This window comes from Terrapene carolina, unplaced genomic scaffold (assembly GCF_002925995.2).
Source record: "Terrapene carolina triunguis isolate 2854851 unplaced genomic scaffold, T_m_triunguis-2.0 Scaffold174, whole genome shotgun sequence".
In the NCBI taxonomy this organism is placed as follows: domain Eukaryota; kingdom Metazoa; phylum Chordata; order Testudines; family Emydidae; genus Terrapene; species Terrapene triunguis.
The window spans coordinates 2,814,756-2,840,854 of NW_020664525.1; the positions used below are offsets into that span (position 1 = coordinate 2,814,756).

Consider the following 26,099-nt stretch of genomic DNA (forward strand, 5'->3'; position numbering starts at 1 on the left):
CTTCAGCTCCTGGGGTCCCACTTCTGACCCTCCTGGCTGCAGGGGAGTGGGTGGAAAATGTGAACTGAGACTAACCAATGTGGCAGTGTCTGCCTGGGGTCTGGCCTGCCCTTGGAAGGCTTTGCCCCCATGGATTATTCCAGACTCTCCCCACCACCACAGGGGAAACAAGCTGTCCCAGTAAAAGTGCAGTTCTGCTGTGTATCGGCACTCCAGGCTTGGTGCAGGCACAGGTGTGTTATACAGGGGTCACCACCCCGATCCAGCCATGCTGGCAGAAGGCCGTAGTGTAGACGTGGCTCAAGCCAGCAGATGGCCAGAAACAACCAACCTGAGAGGTGTGAACTGCCCCATGCCTCTAAATGTGTCTTCACAACAAAACCCACTGCGAGGGCGGCTAATATGCCACCCAAGCATGAGGGGAAGAGAGCAGCATGCTTAGCCCGCCATCAAAACACATACACTCTGGCTCCTTGGGAAAATACACCAGGGGTATGGGGGCTCCTGACATGCCTGGTTGTGACCATCCAGGACCAAGCCTGCACACTTCTAGTAGCTGCCCTGGCCTCAACACAGGTGACGGGAGGTTCTCCTTTCTCCATGTGGTGCTAAGTGCACTTGTCTGTAGTACTTGAGTTCATGTCTGATGCTAATAGCAAGGTGGCCCACCTTGCTGTATCTCAACAGATACCAGTGATGGCCTCTGAATTCATTTCACCCTGACATAGTCCCTTCAGCTGTTTTGTGCTCCTCAGACATAAGAGAATCCACATGCCCCCCACACATTAAAACTACTGCCTCTCTTCAGAGGGACAATTCACAAGTAGATGATCTTTGAATCTTGACATGCCCTTAGCATTGAGGCATCTGTGATCAGTTCACAAATAAGTGTGCTGAAATTAACAAGGTTAGATATGTTAGTAAACTGCTTACCTGAGAAGCGCAAGACAAAATTTGATTTTCGCGTAGTCTACAACAGAAAAAGTTTGCTGGGGTAGCGTCCTGGCAAACCCTTCTTGTGTAGACGCAGCACTACTGTGCCAGCTGGAGTTTCTAGTGTGAACCTGTCTAAGTCGTCAGGTCTGATTCTCTTATTTACACCAGTGTAACTCCACTCACTTTAGTGTTGCAACTGTGTAAGGTTGGGGAGAATCAGGCCCTGATTTATTTCTTGATTAAATCTATACTACTGCAGTATTGCCATTCCCAGGCACTCAAATGAGAAATCAGCCCCCACCTCCCCCCAAAAAATTCATGAGATTTTTAAATAATGTTTTTGTTTCCTTATTTACAATCTGGTTTCTGGACCTTCAGGGTGTGCTTGTTTCGTGTTCTCAGTTTTCTCCACAACCATGAGGGCCAGAAAGTGTTAGTTTTGGAGTTGTTGTGTGTTGTTTTTTTTAAAGTTTCCCAAGTGATCATTTGACTCCAGCAGCTGGGGCTTTAAGAAACGCCCCAAAAATCACAAGACTCATGACAAAATCATGAGTTCTTACAGCAGTATTAAACTTGATCTGCATATTCTGGCTATTCCATGTCTTGCATTTAATGACTGGGTGACCTTAATGTTAACAGCCTCTGTAAAAGTTTTATAGAATTTGCAATGGTGAAGGGGGGGAAGAGAGAGACTACTCCTCCTTTTTGCTGTTTTTATTTGTGAAGATACTTTACACTATATTCTTGTATAATGATAACACTGAACAAACACAAGCGAGAGGAGGCTTGCAGTGCTTTTCAGGTCCCTTGCACTCGGCAAGATCTCCTCTCAGACAATTCTTCAATCGAACACTGACAATAATAATAATAATTTAAAAAAAGCAATAATCACAGTCTGACACACAAGCTGCCCCTTAGAAGCATGCTGCCTTGGCAAAAACAGCACTTCACACAATACATAGGGCCAGCATTCCTTCCCTCTCCCAAAATGAAAACGCACTCGATGGTAACACTAGGTCAGTCTGCCACTTCCTTTAGTTCATGCAACACTTCTTAGTCTGATTGCTTGGCTCTCGCAGATCCACGCGTGACTTCTTCCAGGGCTGAGGCCGAAGGGCTGGTTCCTTCTGTTGTTCCTGTTTCAATAACTCGTGAGCTGTGAAGAAACTCAGAATAAGAAAATCTCGGCCCTTCTCTGCTGAGCTATTGTAACATTTTGTGCTACATACTCAGACCCTGCTCTGACCTTGTTAGGGCAACTTTCCAGCCGCTAATGGAGCAGCTAGGGGTTCCCCTGCTGTGTCCCCCTCCCATCAGCAGTGGGCTGGGGTGTGGCCAGAACACCCCAATCCCCAACCAGCAGAATGGTTCCTGGTGGTGAAACTTAGAGCAGCCCCAGGGCTGTTTCAATTTATGCCAAGGACTGACCCACAACAAGCAACAGGGAGCAGAAAAGGAGCCTTAGAGCCACTTTCTCCTTCCCTCATGTGCTATTTGGCTAGGCCTGGGGATCTGTCCCTTTATATTTATTAAGATTTAAAATATGTAAATATGAGCAACAGGGGATGGGTCACTTGATGATTACCTGTTCTGTTCATTCCCTCTGGGATACCTGGCAGTGGCCACTGTCAGAAGACAGGATACTGGGCTAGATGGACCTTTGGTCTGACCCAGTATGCCGTCCTTATGTTCTTATTTATAATGTTGATGGATTTAAGTTAAGTTTACATTTTAACTTTATTCACTTCATATTTTTTTACCTTGAGACCCAGATGTTTCTTGGCCTAGGACTCCTGCACTTACTATTTAACCAACTTCCATTCACAATTTTCCTCATGCTCCTTCATTCTTTTTGGAAAATGGTCCCTCCCTCAGGACTCTCCCATACACCTCTTCATTCCCCGTCCTAGAACATCTACAGATTCCACTGCACCTGCATCATGGACATCCCCTTAAAAACATCGCAGTACAGCAAATGTTGTATTGCACCAAGTTGTCTGTAGGAAATTCCATTACAAAATAGAATGGTGATGATGTGCAAATCACATCTCTGTAAGCTTTAATGAAATTCTTTTTAAAAGGAACTAGAAGTAGGAGACCCCAACTTGAAATTGGCATAAGATGGGTGCTAGGTAGGATATTAGGAAAAACTTTTTCACTAGGAGAGTGGTGAAGCACTGGAACGGGTTACCAAGGGAGGTGGTGGAATCTCCTTCCTTAGAGGTTTTTAAGGTCAGGCTTGATTTAGTTGGGGATTGGTCCTGCTTTGAGCAGGAGGTTGGACTAGATGACCTCCTGAGGTCCCTTCCAACCCTGATATTCTATGATAGGTGTCTCATGAATTGCCACTATCAAACTGCTAGCATGCTTAAGGAGCAAGAATATCTATTGGGTAGTAAATGCTTATTGGTTCATGATATGTTGTAGGTGGAATCTGTTGCTGCAGTTGTATCCTAATTATTCTAGAGCTTTCTCCAAATAGTCTCATTAATAGGAACAAACACGAGCAGACTCTAGTGCCATCTCACTGACTGCCAAGGTAACGCGGTTTGCCATATGGGCACTAGTGCAGGGTCAAGCTGGCGGCATACCCCACGTTTGAATCCCCACATGGTAATACAGGGTCAGCTGGCTAACATCTGTGGGGTAAGCTACGCATCAGAGGCCCAGGAGGCTAAGTAGGATGGGTGCGACAGAGCCCCAGGGGTCCAGGCCTGCATGCGGGGAAGAAACGGCTCGCCAGAAGAGTCTACAATCGGCTGGCTCTGGTTAGCCTCCCATGAAACCAGCGTCGTTGGTGGCTTGGCAGTAGTCAGCATTCATGTGAAGGGAGGACTGACAACTTAGGATTATCTCTGGGCATAACTGGTTCTTGGGAGGGGGCTGGATGTGTCTGTCCTCTGAAGAAAGAAGAAACCTCAAAGACTCTCTGGGCCAGTCCAATCGAGCGAGGCTGACTCAGTCTAGCTGAGCCTCTGGCTCTGTTTCCTAGCCCAGCGGTTCTCAACCAAGGGTGCGCAGAGGTCTTCCGGGGGTACATCAACTCATCTAGAGATTTGCCTAGGTTTACAACAGGCTACATTAAAAAGCAGTCGCAAAGTCAGTACAAACTAAAATTTCATACAGACAATGACTTGTTTATACTACTCCATAAACTAGACACTGAAATGTAAGTACAATATTGATATTCTGATTGATTATGGTAAAAATGAGAAAGTCAGCAATTTTTCAGTAATAGTGAGCTGCGACACGTCTGTATGTTTGTCTGATTTTGTAAGCAAGTCGTTTTTAAGTGAGGTGGAACTTGGGGTACGCAAGACAAATCAGGCTCCTGAAAGGGGTACAGTACTCTGGAAAGGTTGAAAGCCACTGTCCTAGCTGGTTCGAGGGCTTTATTCTACACCCTAAGGAAGAAGGATCCAGGGATCTTGTTTTCCAGCCTGGGTGAGGCCTCTGATCTCTGGCCTGAGGGATGAAAGAAACATGGCTTGTTTTGTTTGGGGATCATAACTGGGGCCAAGGGGAATGGGTCTCGGAGAGAAGAGATCCTCTTGGAGTGACAGTGAGGAACCTGGGGAGTGGGGAGAAATTCCCACTTTCCCATTGCTAGGGCCAGTGACTGGTGTTCCAAAGGGCGGGGGAACCTCCTCCCCTTCAGCGCTCAGCAGGTTCCACCCTCACCCCGGCGGCAAAGGCAGAACCACTCCAGAAGTTTGCTTGTCTCAGAAGTTGGGGGTGCGGGGCAGCCTGTCTGTGTTTGGAATGGGGAAGCCACTGCTCTGGATCTGTCTTGCTCGCTCTTGGCAGCTGTCAGGCTTGACAGGCCAGAGTGTACCCAGTCCCCTCTTGTCTATGCCTAGAGGCAATGCACTGCTGCATTCGCAGTAAAGACTTTCCAGTTCCTGGACCTCTTCAGGTCAAGTAACTCAACCCTAATTGCCCCTGAGCAACTGGGAGGAGACAAGCAGTGCTGTGCTATAGCTCACAAGGCCAAGAGCTGGCACAGACCTCAGCATCTCTCTAGTGCTGTTACCTGTACAGCGGCTTCTCACTTGGAACTTACCTATGGCCATAAACACCTCGGTCACTTGGTGGTTGGATTTTGCCGATGTTTCCATGTAGATTAAGCTTTTGCTCTTTGCAAACTCCTCCGCCTCCTAGTTGGGGGGGCGGGGGAGGGGAACACGACAAAAACAGGGTTATTTCAAAGTAGACTTAAGTGTGTTCTGCACTGTAATCACATCCAGCTTGGTAAATGTCCCTCTGTAACCATCCTGGCAGGTGGTGGAAATAAGGGCTCCATTTACAAGGTATTGGATCTTGTCCTTAGGCCTGACAGGGAGACACAGCTCCTCCCTGTATGATTAGTCATTGCAGGCGTGACTGAGCCCTGCCCAGTGTGGACAGGGCTGCACGGTGCCAACCTGGAGAAGCGAGCTCGGAACGGACACAAACACCAGTGTAGCAGGAGTACCACAACTTGCCCTGTCTGACTAGTGGCTGGGAAGTAGGAAGAGGAGCATGCAGCAATTTCCAGCTATTCACAAGGGTGGCTCTGGAACAAATCCCTAAGCTGGATGCTGCAAACTGCCTTAGGGCCTCGTACCCCGTCGTTAGCTCCAGCACTTGCACTGTCAGACTCATGATGTACCAGGGAGCCTTAAGGCTTAGAACTCATCTGCATGGTGCATTAGTCTGCACTGCAGGGGGGTGGCTTGTGCGTGCTGCAGTGACACACACTAGGGAACTCTCCGTGCGTGCCAGCAGATCCTTATGGGCCAGTTGGTGCACAACACACAAGTGCACCCTAGACCTTGCACCCCGCTCGTGCAAACAAGCTCTTAATTTACACTGACTTTAGTTCCCCACCTTTCTGAAGGGGGGGTGTCCGGTGACAGAGCCACCGTTGCATTCCAGCAGATTCTGCTGCAAAGCCTAAAGCTTCCCATTTCCCCAGCTCACGCTCCTTCTGTTTCATTCACGCGGTTGCAGCCGAACTGTTTAGGCCACACTTGTTTTCTGTATTGCACAGCTCAAGGCATTGCGGCAGCTCTCTGACTGGACCGTGTTAAAACTCACTGGCTCACCGGGTTTTGATGCACTAGCCTTGCAGATGGCTTGGTTTGTACTGGACATATTCAGAGTGAGATCTTGTCCAAAGTGGGGGGGCGGGGTGAGGAGAAAGGAGTCAACACATTAATACTTCAGGGTCAAAGCAGGAGCATAACTGCAACCATACATGTAGTAACAGGCTGTCCTGGGCTAAGATTTAAAGCCCACAAGCCGGGAAGTTGGCAGATAAGGCTACTGCTCTCAGCCTTCCTGCCCCCTTCTCACCCTACTCCTATCTCTGCTAGAGCTGCTCAGGGATTCTTTGTCAACGTATTGCTATTGGAAAATGCCGGTGTGGCAAAACAGAAATGTGTTTTGTGGAAACGTGTGTGTTTGGCTTAAACTTTCCTCAAGAAGGTTCTTCAAGTCCAGGCTGGCGTTCTGGTGAGAACTCACCCCTCCTGCTCCCCCCAAACCCCAGCCCAGACTAGCCAACAGCCCTGTGTGTAGATCAGGGGTCGGCAACGTTTGGCACGCGGCTCGCCAGGGTAAGCACCATGGCGGGCCGGGCCAGTTTATTTACCTGCTGATCCGGCAGGTTAGGCCGATCGCGGTCCCCACTGGCCGCGGTTCGCCGTCCCGGGCCAATGGGGGTGGCGGGAAGCAGCAGCCAGCACATCCCGCGCCGCTTCTCGCCGCCCCCATTGGCCCGCGATCGGCCGAACCTGCCGCGTCAGCAGGTAAATAAACTGGCCCGGCCCGCCAGGGTGCTTACCCTGGCGAGCCGCGTGCCAAACGTTGCTGACCCCTGGTGTAGAGCAATCACTTGGGGTGTGGGAGGCCCAGGTATGAACCCCTGCTCTGCCTGGTGCCTCTAATTCTCACACAATGGAAGTCTTGTTTTCCAGCCAGCCCTAATCCCCACCATCTTGATCAGAGCCCTGGAGGAGAGGCATCACAACAGCCTTCGATTGCATGATCAAATGACACTAGGCAAGGGCACGTGCTATTGAGCAAGTGTCCAGCTGACACACAGCCTGCGGTTATAGCTATGTTTCACACTTGGTATGTCTTCACAGCAGCTAAGTCAGGTGACTGGCACCCAAGTTGGCCTAGCCTGGCTGTGAGCAGCCACATGGCAACTCCTTCCCCAAATTATTGTGTCCCCACTGGTGCTGCGTGCTCCCGTGTGTGTTGCTCTGGCTTCTGGAGGCATATGGGGGAGGGATAGCTTAGTGGTTTGCGTATTGGCCTGCTATGCCCAGGTTTGTGAGTTCAATCCTTGAGGGGGCCATTTAGGGATCTGGGGCAAAAATCTGTCTGGGGATTGGTCCTGCTTTGAGCAGGGGGTTGGACTAGATGACCTCCTGAGGTCCCTTCCAACCCTGATATTCTATAGCCCGTGGTTCTGTCTCCTGCAGTACGATGAACCACTCTGATTCTTTCCCAGGGGATTGTGGGAGAACTCCACTCTCCTTCTGGGCGCACTGGAGGCCTATCAGCACTGGAATGGTTTATTCTGCACCCTCACTGCAAAGTGGGTGGGTTTTTGTGTGGATGGGTGGGGGGTTAACTGCACTGAAGACCTACCCATGTTTGACACAAAGGCCCACTAGTGGTTCGTAACTCTTGTCAGGCATGACGTACTCATCGGTGCGGTGAGTGATACTTATTTAAAAGGTGATGTGTAATATGTCCTTTGAAATCTAACACCACATTTCACCGTCACTGTGAAATGTTTGTAACAACTCTGTAGCTGAAGTCACAGATATTCCCAAGGCTGGCCTTACCATGAGGCAAACTGAGGCGGCCGCCTCAGGTGCCAGACTGGGGCGGGGCGCCACTAGGACCCAGAGTGTAGAAAAGTGTGTCTGCTGCTGGTGCATATGTATTCTCCCTGCTCTAGATGCACAGAGATGGTGGAGTGCTGTGCTGGAGGAAGGAGCGCACAAGAGACATAACAGGCAGGCAGGAGAAAAGGTGAGAGGGAATAACAGAAAGCAACAGGAGCTGCAGGGAGGGAGAGAGAGGAGGAGGAGCCTCTTATGTACCTCTCTAGCATCCCCAGGAGCCTGGACTGATTAACACCAGCTTCTCAGGGAGCTTCCTGTTGCTTTCCTGAACCCACTTGAGGAGAACAGGCAGTCAACTGAAGTAGTTAGGCCCTTAAGATGCTGATATCTTCCCTCACTCAGGCCCTGCTACCAGCCTGCTTATTTGTCCCCTTCAATTGAGTGTTGAGAGCCACTATAGCTGGCACAGAACAGCAGTCATGAGTGAAAGAGGAAAACGCCCCTCTGGGGCAGCATTCAGAAAAAGAAAGAAAGCAAAGGAAGCTTTTCTATCTAAGCAGGAAGGAGCTCTCCTGAGATACATAGACACAAATGTTCACGGTGAGCCTTCCGGCCCCAGTGAGGATGTGAGTGGTGAGGAGATGCCTGATCTTCCAGTTAGTCAGAGTGCAGGTGACCTGGCAGCTACTGCAGCATCCATATCTCCATCTCAAATGGATGTAACCATGCACATTCCTGAAGAAAAGTGTAGATCAGAGAAGAGCGTGGTGGAGGCGCACGAAACAGCTGCTGCTAAGTTTAGTTCCTTAAGTCTAGATGATCCAGGACTGTGGACCCACTTGAGCAGTAGCCTGAGGGACTTCCTTGTAGTGCATAGGCCACAGCAAGTGAAAAATTCATGTTCCCCAAAGACAATGAAAATAGAAGTTTCCATCCAACACATTACTGGCATGAAGTCCCCAATGGTGACAAAGTGGAGAGGCCATGGCTTATGTACTCAAAAACCCAGAATGCTGCATACTGTTTTTGTTGCAAACTCTTCCAGTCTAATGTTCCAGACACATTGGGTTCTACAGGAACAAAGGACTGGAAAAATCTGGCTAGAAATCTGGCATGCCATGAGAAGGCAGCAAATCACCAGAGAGCATTCCATAGGTGGAAAGAGCTTGAGATGGGACTAAGGTTAAAGACCATCATAGATGATCAGCATCAAGAGAAGATTGCATCAGAATCTCTTTACTGGCAAAATGTTCTGAAAATGCTCATTGCCATTGTGAGAATGCTTGCTACCCAAAACCAAGCACTGCGTGGCACTTCAGATCAGCTGAATATGCCAAACAATGAAAACTTCCTTAAAATTGTGCAGCTGATGACTGAGTTTGATGCAGTACTCCAGGAGCATCTAAGAAGAGTCACCACCCAAGAAATGTACACACACCACTACCTTGGAAAAACAATTCAAAATGAGATCACACAGTTACTGGCAACAAAAGTCAAACAGAAGATTGTGGCAGATCTGAAGTCAGCAAGATATTACTGTTATTCTGGACTGCCCACCTAACATCAGGTATACGGAACAAATGACTTTAATGGTGCGTTTTGTAACAACAGCAGAACCTAGTGAAAATGTCCCTGCAATGGTGACTGTCAGAGAGCATTTTCTAGAATTTATTGACATTGATGATACTACAGGAGCTGGTATGATAAATGTGCTTCTTAAAAAGCTGGAAGATACAGGAATTGCGATAGCTGACATGAGAGGTCAGGGCTATGATAATGGTGCCAACATAAGAGGAAAGAACAGAAGAGTGCAGACACGGATCTGAGAGTTAAACCCTCGAGCTTTTTTTGTCCCATGCAGTTCTCAGTCATTGAACTTGGTGGTCAGTGATGCAGCATCAGCTTCTAGTGAGGCTGCTGAATTTTTTTATGTAATTCAAAGCATCTATGTATCTTTCTCTGCATCAACTCATCAATGGCAAATTTTGAAGCAACATCTGGGAACATCCTCTCTGACACTGAAACCTACCTATGCACACTCTGAACCCTCTGAACAAACCCACCATAGCTCAGGAAAGTCTCTAAGATCCAAGAAAGTTAGCAGCTGAAACAGAGGGCAAAATGGGATTTATGACCTCTAACATCCCTGACACCCAGTAGGGCCTTGCTATATTGCTCGCTGCTAGGAGAATCGCGTTCGTCTAAACATTTACTTATGAACTGTTCAGTGTGAAAGCCTGAAGTGCTGCATTCGGTGCACACGCTGCCATGGTGTTTTTGAAAGAGATAATCTGCCAAGTGCTGAGATCTTACTGCAGTGACGCCACTTACCTCAAAGGTGACTTCCCGCTGAGCAGCAAGATCTGTCTTATTGCCGACTAAAACAATCACGAGCTCATCAGGAAGAAATTCCTTCTCTAATTCCCTCAACCATAGCTTTGCTCTCGCAAAAGTTCCCTGGAAAGGTGAGAGACACACACAGACAATAAACCGACAGATACTCAGGAGCTGTCACGTGGCCCAAAGGAGATTGGCAAGTGAGGGCTAAAAATTGTAGAAACAAATGGGTTATGTGCTTGTCACAGGTAGTGATGCTAGGAGGAACCAGCTCTAAATGTACTTCCTTCCCCAAAGCCAAGGAGGATGACTTCTCCTCCATCAGTCCTGACCCAACCACCATGGAACTCCAGTCGGTCATAGACCCAGCTTACAGGTGATGGGATGAGGCGATTGGGCTCTTTCGTGATGGGGCAAGGATTCTTAAAAGCTTGGTCTACCTCTTCCGTAAAGTTCTGTTACTGTGAGATGTTACTCTTCAGCAGCCTATGGTCTCCTCCTTCTGTAACTACCATGGCAGTAATACAGGCATATGGCCCTCAGTGTTGCGGTTCCTGTGTGTTGCGTGTTACCAGTGAAAGGGAAAAGACATGCATAACATAGTGGGAGATCATGCAACATGTCCCCCTGGAACAGTCCATCAGAAATGGACATTAGTGTAAGCCAACTAACAGATGCGTTTAATCTTACACTCACTCCCAGCTCCCTAGACTTTAAGGATGATATAGTGAAATACCAACAGACCCCAGTTGTTGGCAGGTGGGATTGAACCTGGGGCCTCTGGAGCTTAGTGCATGAGCCTCTACCGCATGAGCTAAAAGCCAACTGGCTCTTAGCTAAGGCTGTAGAGCAGACTCATTTTCTCTCTCGAAGTGGTCTTGGTGCCACTAGATGGGACAGAACACCACTCCCAGAAGGTGTGTGGGTTACATGAGGGTAGGGGAACAAAGAGCACTTAGTGATGCTCCCCCATTACCTACTTGGCTGTTGGGGTGGATTGGGCTGGGAGATAGGGGTAGATAGAGAAATCTTGGTTTTTAGGGGGAAAGCGTGAGCATTTATTGTCCACTGTAAGTGAAATGTCTGTACCAGTTCCTTGCATGTCTTCAACCATCTTTACCAGAAGACGAAGGATACACCTGCCCATGACGTGTAGCCCTTACGTGATACGTGTGCAGGAAAAAGTAGGCTTGGTTGAAATGTTTGGAGACGTATTAGGAAGCTACCCTACACTAGAACTATTGCAGCATACCAGCAGCGTGGCTGCATTGTCAAGATTCAGTCTTGCTATTTTAGAAAGTTAAAGGCAAACCCTTCTGGAGGAGAGAGGCGGAAGAACAAGCCATCGCTGAGCTTACCTTTCTGGCAATGTCATATACAAGAAGGGCAGCGTTAGCCTCCTTGTAATAAAGATGGCAAACGCTATGGTACTTCTCTTGTCCTGCAGTGTCCCAAATTTGAAGCTTAATCGTGGCAGTCTCTAAACATACCAGCTGGGTGAAGAAAGAACCTGGAAGCAACAGAGATGGGACAGCTCATTGAGAAAGCCATAGCATGCACCTTACTTAGATGGTAACCTTTATCTCGGTAACCTGTGTGAAAGATGGGTGTCAAGTTTCAGTTGGAAAGGGTTGGGTGGGGGGATGAGAGAGAGAATTAAAACACCCCCTTCCCCGCCAAAAGCAATGTAACAAACATGCTGGTGAACTGGTATTACCCAATAACAGCACTGTACTACACCAATGCACTTCAGCATGGTATAGTTGGGAGATGGGGGAGGGGGAAGAGAAATGAGAACAATGGTTTTTGCTCAATCCATCAATATTAGTGGCATTAGCAAGCTTTGGTTTTGCAGCTGTCTAGTTGGAGGAAATGTGATGGCAGGGTAGGAATTAGGAGTCTTGAGTTCCAATTCAGCTGTACGGTGCCTGGCCCCTGTTGAGTGCTGCTGGAACAGAAATATTGCAATCTCCCCGACACTGATTTGTATGACCTTGGGCAAGTCACTTAAAGCTCAATTGGGCCCTTAAGCACAGCCCTGATTATACATAAGCAGCGCTGTCCCAGGAGTAGCCCCGGGGAGGTGTTCAGATGCTTCTGAGCTACAAATGCTTTTTCTTGCTCTTAGCCCATGCCGGCAAACTTGCCCCACCCCCAAACTGGCAGGGCTATGCTGGCCAGTGGGCGTGGGTGGCACCAAGGCCATGCGTGCTCGCCCTCTACCTGCTCTAGGGAAGTGACAGGTGCACATCTGGCCCAGAGCTGTAAAGGTGGGGGGAGAAGCCTTTGCTCTCCCATGCTCCCCCAGGCAAATGTGTGGGCCAAGACCCAGTCTAGCCCTTAACCTTTCTGTCTCAGCTTGCCCAGATGGAAAATGGGTCTAATTAAAATCCACCTCCCTGGAGTGCTGTGAAAGCCAGCAAATGTCTGCAAAATGTTTGAAGATCCTTGGTCTGAAAATGCTATAGCAGGTCAAATGTGCGGATGTGCAGAGTAGATAGGCATCTGTTAAGGGCCAGATTGTCTAACAAATACATGGGCTTGAGGTAGAGGGGGCAGTACAGAGCCAAAGCTCTCCGGAGAGCCCTGGGAGGGACAGAAGCCTTCTCTGAGTGCCAAGTAATGTAGGCGAATGATACCCCACTCCTTGGTATAGGCACTGTGACTGCCTGGTTTGTGTGGAAGTGTGGGAGACCCCTTGGGCCCTCCATCCCCACTCTCCTGGCAAAGGTCAGGATCCTTCTTTAAAACAGGAAGAAACGTGTCTTTCTGCCTATTTCTGACGTAAAGACACAGAGCCAGATCCTTGCTTATGTAAACTGGCCTTACCTCCATTGAAGTCAACATAGAACAGATGGGGATCAGTCCCATGAACATCAATGGCCTCTCTACCTCATACCAGGGTCTGTGAGCTTGCAAAACTTCCTAAAGAGACTTAACTGACCTTGTGTTGACATCTCCAATAAAAACTAAAGCCGTGTTTTCCATCAATGTTGCCTACTGAGATTAATCTTTTTGCATCTGATGATGGGAGCGTGTAGCAGAACTGGGTGAATAATGGTGGTTTGGTTTTGTTGGTGGCAATTTTGAAAAGTCAAAAAAAAAAATTCATTCCAAGTCCAACACCACATGAAATGTTTCAAAGATTTTGACTCTATGTCGAGAGAAATTTTATTCTGGGTCAAATGAAACATTTATTTCAACTTTGACCATTCTAAATAATTTTAAAAAAATAAGACTAAAGGAATTTTTGAAAGTCATTTCAAGCCAAATGAAATGAAACATTGTGATACTTTTTTTTCAGGTTGTTTTTGTTTGTTTGTTTGTTTGTTTGTTTGTTTGTTTTTAAACAAACAATTTAGTGAAACTACCATGAAGTCACAAGGCGGGTGAGATAAGATCTTATCTTGGACCAACCTCTGTTGGGAGAAGGGACACACTTCCATGCTACACAGAGCTCTTCTTCAGGTCTGAGGAAGGAACCAGAGTGTTACAGCTAAATACTCCGCTTCCTACCCAGACCTTGGTGAGCTCTGTAAAGCTCAAAAGCTTGTCTCCTCTAGGGTGACCAGACAGCAAGTGGAGGGTAACAGGCACCCAAATATGGGGACTGTCCCTATAAAATCGGGACATCTGGTCACCCTAGTCCTCTCCACCAACAGAAATTGGTCCAATAAAACACCTACCTTGTCTCTTCAATATTCTGGGACCAACATGGCTACATTAACACTGTTACCATGAACTCCTAAAATGTGGTGGTGTCACTGGATCTGCAGCTTTTTCAGAAAAAAACTTCAGCTGAAATTGCACCTAGTTCTAGTGTGAGTGGGCTTCTGTTTAAACACCAGGAAAATGATGTCAAAGGCAGGTATGCTGATAACATTGGAGAGGCTAGGTGGGGTGCTTTGACTAGACTGACTGGAGCGATATAATGGGCAGAGCTGCTGGGAGTCTGGGAAGATAGCCTTTTAAATGTCATCTGTTGGAGGCCTTGTTGTCCTCTGTCCTCTGTCACAAACAGGGCAGAACAGAGTGTTACGTCTGGTTTTTCTGACACCCAGGAATTATACAAGAGATGGTTCCAACCAAACCCCATTAGATCGGACTCTGAAGCGCAGTTCCCAGGATTCCAGGGTGCGCGTGTGTCAGTTTCTGCAGCGAGAGTAAGAACTTGGTGCAATTTCGCAGTCAATGCTGTGAATGGGACTGGCACAAATCCATAGATAACGCAGTGCGATTGGTAGTATTTTTGTGGGGGCAGTTGGGAGAGCCGGGGCTGGGGGGAGAGCATGGAGAGAACGCAGATGGGAAAATCTATAACATTTAATCGTAAATGGTAAACTCTCTCTTGGGTTACTCAGGTGTAGACCAAAACTCTCGGCTGACATGACCTATTTAAATGCTACATTACCTACAATGAACCACTAGATGTCACTCTAACTCCACAATGAATACAGCTGTTTTGCTGTTTCCCTGTTCATGATTTCTTGGTCTGTGTCTCCAATCTACCCCAGTGGAGAAATGTGTCCTGCATGTGGCCTAATCCTCCCTGACACTGAACTCAAAAGGCCCCTGGCCACTGGTGTCAGTGGAGTAGTAGATGCTCAGGCCTGACTTTTTTCAGAAGTGCTTCTTAGGTAAGTGCCTAAAGATCCAGCTATAAAGAGCAGCATCAGAAAAGGCCCAGCTTTTAAAATGGGCACATTAGCCTGCACAGCTTGCGCGACCTTAACCAGACTTTTCCGTATCTCGCAGTTGTCAAGCTGAGAAACCAAACTAACCACACACTCCATTAGCCGCCAGGGAGCTCCAACTGGAGCCCCTAAGCCCCTGCCTCCTGAGTGCCGTCCTGCTGCTTCTCTGCTGGGCCTGACAGCTTAAGCAAAACCAAACTTCTCGCAGGCGTAGCTCCACTGACTTCAGCAGAGATACTCCTGCTATAAGGGAGACGCAGATCAGGCCCTTTATGTTGCACCAAAGGATTAGTTCATTGCTGCCACTCACTTACATCCCATAGTGGGCATGAATTCCCGGAAGTCATTTTTCACATAGCGGAAGGCTATGCTTGACTTTCCCACGGCCGTGCTCCCCAGCAGAACCACCTTGTAGATGTAGGATTGCTCCGTGGAAGGCCCCGCCCCCACCTGCTGCGTTCTTCTCGGGGCCATAATCTGCAAAGAAGAGAAAAAACCCTGTTCAAAAGGCCCTCGGATGATTAGCTGCGTACACTCTAAAGAGTTAGGCCCCGGGCCTCGATTTCCCACTCAGCATAGCGGGAGACGTGGCTCCAGTTTAATCCTTCCTGCACCCCTCTTCCAATCGATCAAGCTCAACATGCTTAAAAGAATCGTAATGGGAGTCTAACCCTATGGGTACATGTACAGTACGGGGGGCTGTACCGGCATAGCTCCGTCACTGTATAGGCCAGTGTAACGCAGTGGTATAGACACAGCCAACAGCAACAGAAAGGGGGTTTTCCTTTAGTGTAGGACACCGCTTCCCCGAATGACAGGCGCTTCAGCGATGGAAGCATTCTTCTGTCAACATAGCCGCATCCACCGTGCGGGTTAGGTTGGCATGGCAATGTCACGCCGGAGTGTGGCCAACCACAAGGCAACGTGCTGACCTAACTTAGGTGTAGACCAAGTCTAATCCATAGAATCATCAACCACCTGAGCTGCTGTGGCCACAGTCACAATGTCAGGTGGCCTCTGGTAGCAGCACTGTGAACTCCATAGTCCCTATCCCAAATACTATTCATAGCGCTCCAACCTGTTTCCCCCAATACCTGACCTCCTGAGACATCTCTTCCGTCAATACACTGGCTTGGGCTCTTGGAACAAACTTGATACCGGTGGCCCCAAAGCTTCCATCGCTAGGCTCATAAGTGGCAGTCCAGATGCACAGCCATGAATCAGTCGGACTTTTTCCTCACCAAAAAACCTCACTGGCCCTATACTTGTGGTTCTCAGGAGTCTCAAAGGCCAGGTGAGGCTGGCTATGGTGGGAGGCTGGGGGGGGGGAAACCATCAGTGGCTGAACTTTTAACCCTAGCAACTAGCTTGTCTTGAAGTCGGTTTCTAGTGCTTGGTGTTATGAAGATGGGCCACATTTTCAAGGCTATATTCAGCCTTAGCGATAGTTTAAAAAAATAAGGGGACCTATGTCCATGGTTTCACAGGCCCCCAACTCCAGCTGTAGTAATGACAGAGGCAGATCTATGAACCCCTAAAGACAAGCAACCCATGAAAACAAACGCCTGTCAGAGACTGATTTTTTTTTTAAATGGCTCCTTTTGTAAACTCTGATTGTCAAATCTCTGTATCTTTGCTCCTTCATATATATCTGCCTTTGTAGAGTGATTTGAGATACTTGGATAAAAGACTCTTTATCACAGCTGAGTAATTGTTACAGGGAGGAGCTCACTTTGAAGATAGCTGATCCTAGACACAGAGCTAGGTTCCACCTGTAGCTGACAACCTGCCCACACAAACATCACAATTGTGTGCCCTGATCTTCCGCCCATTTACACCTCCTCCCCATGGGTAACTGTGGGGCTCAGTGACAAAGCCCCGGGTTGTATAAGCCATTATCAAGTTTTAGATGCATTTAGAAGCAGCCTGTGTGGCTCCCAAAATGAAAGATTTAATCTTCCTAGACAGAGAGTGATTAAAGCAGATCAAAAGAAAAGGCGTTCACCAAATGAAGTGCTGGGCTGACAGACATCTGTCAGGCGGTGAGGCGGTTTTCCTTGCGTCATCCAGTGGGGATGGAGACTGGACGCAGAGAAGAGAAATGAGGAAAAGTGAATCTGAAAGTGATCTCAAGCCAGCCAAACTCTGCACCAGGAAGTAAAAAGAAGCAAAACTTCACAGCGACACCTCCGTCCTGAGCAAATGTAAGAAACAAAACACCATCCCCAGAAGTCTCGCCAGCTAGAATCTTCTGACCACGTGCAACTCTCCAACATGACACCTCACTTTGTAGGGGCATTTCCTGGGGTTCCCCCTTCTCTCTCCCTCAATCATTATTCAGACTACACCAGACGGGAGAGTCTTTGACATAAAAAGAGACCGGACACTGGAAAGCTGTTAGCGTCTTCCTCTGAGCGTTTCTGAAATGCCCGATGAATTCTCCTATAATGCAGGAAATTGCAAGACAACACTGAATAGAAACTTTATGCAAAAATGTTGTGAATTGCAGCTGTTGAATAGAACTTGCCAGTGGTGAGTTGACTTAAGAAATCCATAAACATGCATCAAATCCAGTGAATTTGCTCCCCTTTCAATCAGCCATGAATGTAAAACACAACCACCTCAGAGGGCAGCACTGCATTAACAACGTAAAATGCCATGTAGAACCAGACTCCATTATCCCCTCCCCTATACCTGATACAGGACACCAGTGCATATCTCCACAGGAACATAACCACACAGCATGGGACCACTGGTCCGTCTAGAATAGCAGCCTGTCTCCAACAGTAGTCACTGCTAGTTGCTCCAAAGGGGGTGACCATGACCTAACTTTCCCATAGGGGAGGTTTCTTCCAAATCTAATCCAGTTTATGGACTAAACCATGAGTTTCTCACCATCTAAATTATTTTACCCCTATCACATCTCTAAAGACCCACCTCCTCGTGTCTCCTTGGCACCAGACTTTCCATAAAGCAGTTTCTGTTTTCATCCTTTTCCCTTAATTGGCTACACTCTTCTTTCTCCTTTACCCGCCTGGGGTCACTTCCTCGCTCTTTCCGTGTTTATCCCTCTGATTTATTTATTGCTCCCTTCCTCCATCTAAGCTGCCTCCTCTCCCCCATCCGTTTAGGTTTTTGTAAGGGTGCCCATCACCATGGTATCTGAGCACCTTCCACAAAGCCACGCTTAGCTCTTACACGGCACTCACTCCACAGAACTCAAATCCCTTTACAAAGGCGTTATCATCACCCAGCTGGGGCAACGGAGGGGAAGTGACTGGTTCTGTGTCACGCAGCAGCTCAGAGCTAGCCAGCAATAGAACCTAGGTCTCCTGACTCCCAGGCCAACGCCTGATCCACTGGACCACACAGTCTACTCCGTTAGCTTTCTCTTCCATTCCCCCTCTGTCCAAGGTCATCTTGAGCTCCCCTGGTTGTTCACCTGGAGCCAGCCCAGATCTGCTAAACCTTAGGCCCTAGACTCAGGCTTAGGGGGATTTCTTAGGCCCTCAGGAATCATAGGACTCTTGATGGTGCAGCAGCTGTGGATACCAAAGCCATGGGTGGGGTTTTCTTTCCCATTTCCATGGGGAGGAGAGACAGTAGGAGATTCCAGGCTGGGACACTGCTGCTCCACCTTCTGGCTAGGAACCTCAGAAACTTTCCATCTAGGTATAAGGAGCTCTTATTCCCCCTGTCTGGCAAGTCTTCACTTCCTCAGCCAGGGGTAGGGACACAAGGAAAGGAAGCTGGGCTCCCCCAAGGCGGGAGGGAAAGGACAAGAAGGTCTCCTGCTTTTTGCAAAGCAAATGGTCTTGCTATCCCTGGTGTTCTCCTAGTTCTAACCCTTGTCACCAAATACTTTGTGTGTAGTAATTGCTTTAGTAGGCTGAAAAGGCACACGTGTCCTTTCAAAGCACATCATCCCTCACTGAGAACTCTCTCCAATTCCCTCTGGCTTGACGCTTCCTATGCTTGGTATTGTCCTAAAGGTTTGCGTAAGATGCATGTGGGTCTCTTGTGTTTTCACCCTGCCCCTTTGGAAAGCTTGACCAAGAGCCACGCAGCCGTGTTTTAATGAGATGAGTGAGACTACAAGGAGGGACATGGCTTTCAATTCTCTAAGTATTTTGGTAACTCCAGAAAAATTATGTATTTATTCCCCTAGCACCTCTAGTGTGCAAGGCTCTTCAGCTGGGTAAAAAGGCACCATCCCCTACAAGTCAAGTTTTCTGATTTTAGGTTTTAACCAACAAACACCAATGAAATCGGTGTTTATCCAACAAACACCACAAAAACACTCCATTTCTGTTGACTTCACCTCTTTCCCAGTGTGGTTTGTTTATGTAGGCAAAATGGCCCTGTTTCTGGACTGTATCTAAGGATTTATCTACACGGAGCAGTAATGCAGGCTCTGGGGGTATGATTTCTAAAGCGTGCCTTAATTGATCTGTGTAGACCCTTCTGGTGCACACTAAAAGTTCCCTAGTGGGCTTTAACATAGTGCTGTTTGAAACAGTACTTCATTAAAGCACACTAGGGAACAAACACACTAAATGCTAACCCAGGAGTTTAATAACAAGGATACAAAGGTTAACCTAACATGCACGTCATCTTTTATACACATGATAAAAATGAAAGTACAGTAGAACCTCATAGTTACAAATAACCTCCATTCCGGAGGCGTTTGTAAGTCTGAACAAAACGTTATGTTTGTTCTTTCAAAAGTTTACAACTGAACATTGATTTAATACAGCTTTGAAACTTTATTATGCAGAAGAAAAATGCTGCTTTCTCTTTATTTTTTTAGTAGTTTACGTTTAACACAGTATTGTACTGTATTTGCTTTTTTCTTTTCTCTGCTGCTGCCTGATTGCATACTTCCGGTTGCAAAGGAGGTGTGTGATTGACTGGTCAGTTCATAACTCTGGTGTTTTGTAACTCTGAGGTTCTATTGTAGATCCTATTCGGACAAGAATTTTGGGAAGTACCTGAAAAAATCTTCCCATGACAGTATCAAAGAACGCCTTGGAAAAACCCTGCTTTGAGGACATGTACATAGACCTCAAATTTCTAAAATTAACCCTGAAAACCAGAAGCCCTGAAGATAGATAAACCAAAATCAGGTACTGGGGGGAGTACAGCATGCAAGCCAAAATAACTGAGGAAATGCTTGAATATATTTTTGATGATTAACACTTAATTAGTGGTTTGTTTTCAAAGCATTGAGCGTTCCCTAGGGTGTGTTTAAAAATACATAAAATCCAATTGGGGAGGGAGGGGGAAATGTAATTGCATGTGAAATTATCTTCATGCAGAATCACTCCTGCCTGCATAGTCCAAGTGCACAATCATGCAAGAACACACACCGCTTCTCTCATATAACCACATTCTTAAGTCTTCGCAGGATCAGGGCCCGTGATTATAACTGTGTTTGTTATACTTGTGTCAGCACCTGGGTTTTTGTCTAAATGCCTTGGAATCAAAGCCATTTCTCCCAGCCTACCTGATTAAGAACACCAGCGTTCGATCCTCAGCTGGTGTAAACTGACATAGTCCTAGTTATCTCAGTGGAGCTACAATTATTTTTGGCAGCTGGGGATCTTGCCCCAACATGTATAACTGACATCAAAACCACTCACACTCACACCTACCTCAAGCAGCGACACATCTAGCAGCATAGATGGTTTCACTATGCAGTAATGTGCCTTGCATAACTCTCTCACAGCAAACCGTCAACCTGTGGAACTTGTTGCCATTGAATGTTGTGAAGGCCAAAAGCATAATTGGTTTATGAATTAGATAAGTTCATGGAGGATAGGTCCATCAATGGGTATCCTCCAAAGTGGTCAGGGATGCAGCCCCATGCTCTGGGTGTCCCTAACCCTCTGACTGCCAGAAGCTGTGGGACTGGATGACGAGGCCGGATCACCCGAAATCGCCCTGTTCTGTTCATTCCATCTGATGCATCTGGCGGTGGCCACTGTCAGAGACAGGATACTGGGCTAGGTGGATGGCTATTCTTATGGGCCCATTTTTGACCCCAAAATCTCTTCTTCCAGTTAGGCAAAATGTGCCACTGCAGCTAAAGCACCAAGTCAAGAGTCTGTATTAAAAGTATCTGCCTCGGAAACGGCTTAAGTGGGTCTGGTTTTTAATCTGGCTCCATTGCTATTTTTCTCATTGTCCTATTTATTATAAAATAATAAATGCAAAACCTTTGTTAGTGAGATATTACACTAAACCTCCGAGGCAGGACTAACTTGTCAATAGAGCTGGAAGGAAAATCTTTCCGGAAGGAAAGTGGTTTTTCAAACAATACAGTACATCTGCGGGAAATGTTTATATTGTTTGAAATGTTTTGCCAAAACAAAGGAAAAGTGGATTTATATTAAATGGGAAAACTTCTGACTTCCAGGCTTTTTCCTTCCTTTCTTTTCCCCTTTCCATTCCCTCTCCCTCTCTGTAGAAAAGAAAAAGGGAATGGAGGCAACGGGGAGAGAGGATTTTTTTTTTTCCTGATTCAATGAAAAATCGTATTTCTGAGAAAATTCTGGGGGTTTTTCTCTTGAAAATTTTCACTGAAAATTTACCTTCCCTCCCCTCCAACCCTGCTTATTAATATTACACACTCAGGCTTGGGTACCATATGGAGTGGGGAGGATGCAAGTGCCTCCCAGGAGGAGTTTATAGGGCTGTCCTTCTATAGAGACGCACACCATCTCTTGGAGTGGTAGATGAGATCACTTAAGTTAGAGCCACTATTCGAGGTGGCCAGCAGGGGGTATGTAGCCAGGAGGTAAGGGGGGTGGGGGGACGGAAACACAGACAGTCATGAATTTACCCAGAGTCCGGTGGCCTGGTCTCTGTGTGGAACAAGCACCGAAGGGATGAATCTGGTGCCCCATGCACTCTGCCTCTTCCACTCTTGGTCACCCAATTTGGGCAGAGCTGGGTCCTTTGCTAGTGCTAGCACCTTGCACTTCCTGAATTCCCTCACTGTTCCCATCCCCAGGAGGAGGATCCAATGTGGACATGGTCTCTGGGCCCTCACTTCCCCATTAGGGGTCAGCGTGAGGCAGGGGACAGACTGAACCTAGCGCGATTGTGGACGCAGGCTAGGCAGGTGGCTCCTTGCTTACTGTCACGGAAGAGCTTATTAAACCTATGGGCTGTGCACACAGCTTTGTCTAGCCGGAACCAGGCTCGTATTATCTTCCCTTGTTCTCACCACCCTGCTATTCTGTTTCTTTCTGTGCTAAATGACTGGGGTTTAAGCTCGGGTGGAGCAGAATTAATAACACCTGGCTCTTACATAGAGCTCTCATCAGTAGATCTCCAAGCACTTTACAAAGGAGTATCATTATCCCCACTTTACAGATGGGGAAACTGAGGCACAGGGGGGCAGTGATTTGCCCAGGTTCGCCCAGCAGAATAGAACCCAGCAGCCAAGCTGGCCCAGCTGTCCTGAGTCCCAGCACTGGGTTCTGTCCACTAGGCCAATTAAGAGTTGACTAAAGATCAGGGAATAATGCACCCCCCAAAAAAGTCTGGCCATTTTCTTATGGAAATTACAGTAGGGGTTAAGCTTACTAGCACCAGGTAACGTGCTGAATATTTTAAAGGCCCCCTTCTAAGAGAGAGATGGGGGATGTAAATACTACTGTTCACGTTCCAAGGCATGAGAGACGGCTCCTGCCTCCTGGTTTTCTGTATGTATTTCTCATCCTTTGTTTTACCTGAATTGCAGAAGTATTCCCCTCCCCCTCTCCCTCCCCCCTCCTTTCCCCCGCGCTCTGACAGGAGCACTTCTAAAGAGCCAGGAGAACCAAACACCAGCCCACCTGACAGCCGAGCAGGGACACTCTGACAACGCTCTGGTTCCAGTGTGACAAGGCATCTGTGAGAGGAAAACACTAAACAACAAAGCTACCCCTGCTACCTCTCATTACTTAAGCTACACTGAGGCCATGTCCACATTAGAAAGCTTGCACCGGTCTGACTAAAATCAATCTGGTTACCTCACAGGAAATACCAAATTTAGATGCACTTGAACTCATTTAAATATGGAGATATACCTATCTCATAGAACTGGAAGGGACCTTGAAAGGTCATCGAGTCCAGCCCCCTGCCTTCATTAGCAGGACCAAGTACTGATTTTTGCCACAGATCTCTAAGTGGCCCCCTCAAGGATTGAACTCACAACCCTGGGTTTAGCAGGCCAATGCTCAAGCCCCATGCAGAATGATTTTCACTATACCAGCTGCACTAATGCAGCAAGTTTTCTAATAGAGACAAACGCCTAAAAGGAAAGAGGGGTTAGATGCCAGGAGAAACTACAGAGCTGCCTCAGGCTTTACAGAAAGTCTCTGCAACTGGTTAGCTCACTAATTTAGGGAGAAGGGTAGGGAAGAGTGGCAGTGTTGGGGGAACTGTCCCTGAACCAGCAAGCCCCCCAAACAGAAGAAAAGGGGCTGCCCGGTGATTGCTGAGATGAGACGCGTGGACGGATCCCATAAGAAAGCAAGCCGAGACCATGGCCGGACTGAAGCCAAGCTGAGCAGGCTCAGAGACTAGGGAGAAAAGGTGACCCCATCGTCCACTGCACAATCCTTTGTGTTAACAATAGTGACTTGGAGTTTTTTCTGACACTCGCCTGTCAACAGACTCCCACAGACAGGCTCAGCTGCAGCTTTGACTCAGCTAAACCCTTAGCCCTGAGGCTGCTGTCATTTGATTCCTGTTAGAGAAATCCGCCTGCCTGCACACTGAAGTTAAGAGGATTAATTCATAGGTTTGCAGGCTTAAGGCTAGAAGAGACTCTTAGATCCTATCACAGGCCATTAAACCTCACCCACTTACCACTGTACAGAACCCAGTAACTTGGGCTGGACCAACCCCACACTACTCTTTCTGGGTGCAGGGTGTTTGCCTGTCTTAAATTCAATCACCATTGATCTGATCATTCAATTGCTGAAGGAACAGACTGTATTCAAGCCTCCGAGCAGGGATGCGGCAGCTTGAACAGTCTGAACAAGTGTTTTACGGCTTTTGCTGAAAGCCTGTGAGAAATGGAGTGGTCGGCTATCCTGGAATGCAATGTGGTGAGTGGTGGTTTCAACCACTTCACAGTAGTGATGTGAGGGGGTTGCGGGGAGGGGAAGGTTTTTACCGCTGAGGTGGTAATGATAAAAGAGAATTTGATTTTTATCTACTCGGAGAGTTGGCTCTTTTGTCTTTAAAGAGCACCAGTCAAAATGGGCTCTTGTGATGACACGGTCTCTGCACGGTTTCTTTAAGATGCCGTTTCATTTAAAAGCCCCTTTGTACCTATGGCCAAGCCTTTGAAAATAGGAGCCTAAAGTTAAACTCCTAACATCTGTCTTTAGGCACCTGCCTGACTTTTGAAAGCGCGGAGCACCCAGCTGCTCCCATGGTTGCGCCGCGCTGTAGAAATCCAGGCCCCTGCATTTAGATGCCTCAGTACAGGCGTGGGAGACTAATTTTGGGTGCCTATTTTTGAACATTTTAGCTGAGGTGGTTTAGGTCATCTTTAGGGTTCAGCGAGAGTTTAAAATGAACTGCTGGCAGGGAGGTGCCTAACTCTCCTGGACTTTCACTGGGAGTCAGGCACCTATCTGCCATTGGTGCCTTTGGAAATCTTCCTCCTTAAACTACAGGGACAGACGTCTCCTAGGAAGTGCTGAAGCTGATGCTGAGTATACGCAAATGGTCATTGCTAACGCTTACTTTTACCTAAAGGTCAGCTTGGGATCTGAGGGTCTAAATGGGAAGGGGACATTTCAAGGCTTAAAGACATTCCTGGATGGTATTGTACCAATGTAGGGCCTGAACCATTCTCACCAAAGCCACTGGAAGTAGGACTGGGCCCTTATTCTTGAAAGAAAATGTCTAACCCAAATGACCAAGAGTCCTGTGGCACCTTATAGACTAACAGACGTATCGGAGCATAAGCTTTCGTGGGTGAATACCCACTTCGTCAGATGCACGCGTATTCACCCACGAAAGCTTATGCTCCAATACTTCTATTAGTCTATAAGGTGCCACAGGACTCTTTGTCGCTTTTTACAGATCCAGACTAACCCGGCTACCCCTCTGATACTTAACCCAAATGAGTTATAGAAATAGTCTCACTTTATTGCGGGATTATCTTGGGACTCCTGAGGTCTGAGTCTCATCTGTGATGGATCCCTGCATTCTGATAAACCTTCCCCGTCATTCTTTGAAGCCCTGCTGGGAGTGGCAAGCCTCCCCCTCCCCCCCCCCCCCCCCCCCGACACCCAAACTCTTCCCTCTGAAAGAAGCTGAAAGAAGAACGCTGCCTTTCTCCACGGTAAACCCAGCTCCTGGTCAAGCAGCGCTTTGGGGCTCAATGAAGTTCTTTGCCTCTTTCAACCCTAGGGTCCTTGAGACAGGGCCTGGGTCTCCTCGGTGCAGTGCTCAGCACTCAACTCACGCTAGGCAATGAATAATCCAAAAGAGCTTTCCCCTGAAATTAACCAAAGATGCACTGCCATCTCAGTCAAGTGCAGTGACGGCCCATTACACACACCTTGACCTGCAGTGCCCACATTGCTAACATACCCAAAGGTGCTTTAAAAATTAAATGTGTGCAAGTACATCACCTTCTCAGCCTGCTGCAGGTTTGGTTTCCCCGTCCCCCCACCTTCTGCTCTTGCAAGGTATTGATAGAGGAAGAGCTCACCTTTTTAAACATTGCTTTTCTTCTAGGTGGGTGGGGGGTGGTCTTCAATCCATTGAAAGTTTGAAACAATGCTGGCTGGGAAGCAGCAGTAGCAGCAGGGCTGGGCAGGTGCTCAAACAAGTTAAATCCAGGCAAACTAGAAAGTAAAAAGCACACCTCTTGAAACTCCCCACTGAGAGCCAGGTACTTTCACCAGCACGCTGGTTGCTCCTAAAGATCAACACACAAACACAACAGTGCTTGGTAAAGTTTAAGGTCCACTGATTCAGCAGCTAGTTGATTTGCCTTTAAGAATGCAGAGCCATAAAAACCTGTAATCAAGGTGAGTTGTGATTTGAGTGGAGCTGGCCTCTGCTCCGAAGGGCGGAGCCCTGCGCATGCCTGTGAAATGCTGAGGAGAGTGATTCTGCTGGCCTGGGTTCCCTTCCTTTCTACAGTTTCATAATCCTATTCCTTTCTGACTTTCTGCTAGGTCCTGCAAGTGTTGTGTCCGCCCCTTGATTTCTTGTTTCCATTGTGATTCGCGATCATGTAACATCCTGCTTATACAAAAGAATGACT

At 47.5% G+C, this 26,099-nt stretch overlaps 1 protein-coding gene across 1 annotated transcript; it reads right to left on the reverse strand.

The window, feature by feature from the left end:
- Positions 1 to 1,794: 1,794 nt before the first annotated feature.
- On the reverse strand, positions 1,795 to 25,909 carry LOC113406979 (ras-related protein Rab-17-like). The gene is made up of 6 exons (XM_026653984.1): positions 25,539 to 25,909; positions 15,127 to 15,289; positions 11,477 to 11,628; positions 10,113 to 10,238; positions 5,000 to 5,093; positions 1,795 to 2,092 (listed from the first exon to the last, which is right to left on the reverse strand). Exons 1-6 carry the CDS (start codon positions 25,548 to 25,550, stop codon positions 1,971 to 1,973), a joined length of 669 nt encoding a protein of 222 aa, XP_026509769.1. The 5' UTR covers positions 25,551 to 25,909; the 3' UTR covers positions 1,795 to 1,970.
- Between the last annotated feature and the right edge of the window lie 190 nt (positions 25,910 to 26,099).

Coding starts and splice junctions, on each gene's coding strand:
- LOC113406979 (XM_026653984.1), bottom strand. Junction 11,629..15,126: donor ATTCATGCCCACTATGGGAT/GTAAGTGAGTGG, acceptor TGTTGCTTCCAG/GTTCTTTCTTCACCCAGCTG. Junction 5,094..10,112: donor AGCGGGAAGTCACCTTTGAG/GTAAGTGGCGTC, acceptor CCCCCCAACTAG/GAGGCGGAGGAGTTTGCAAA.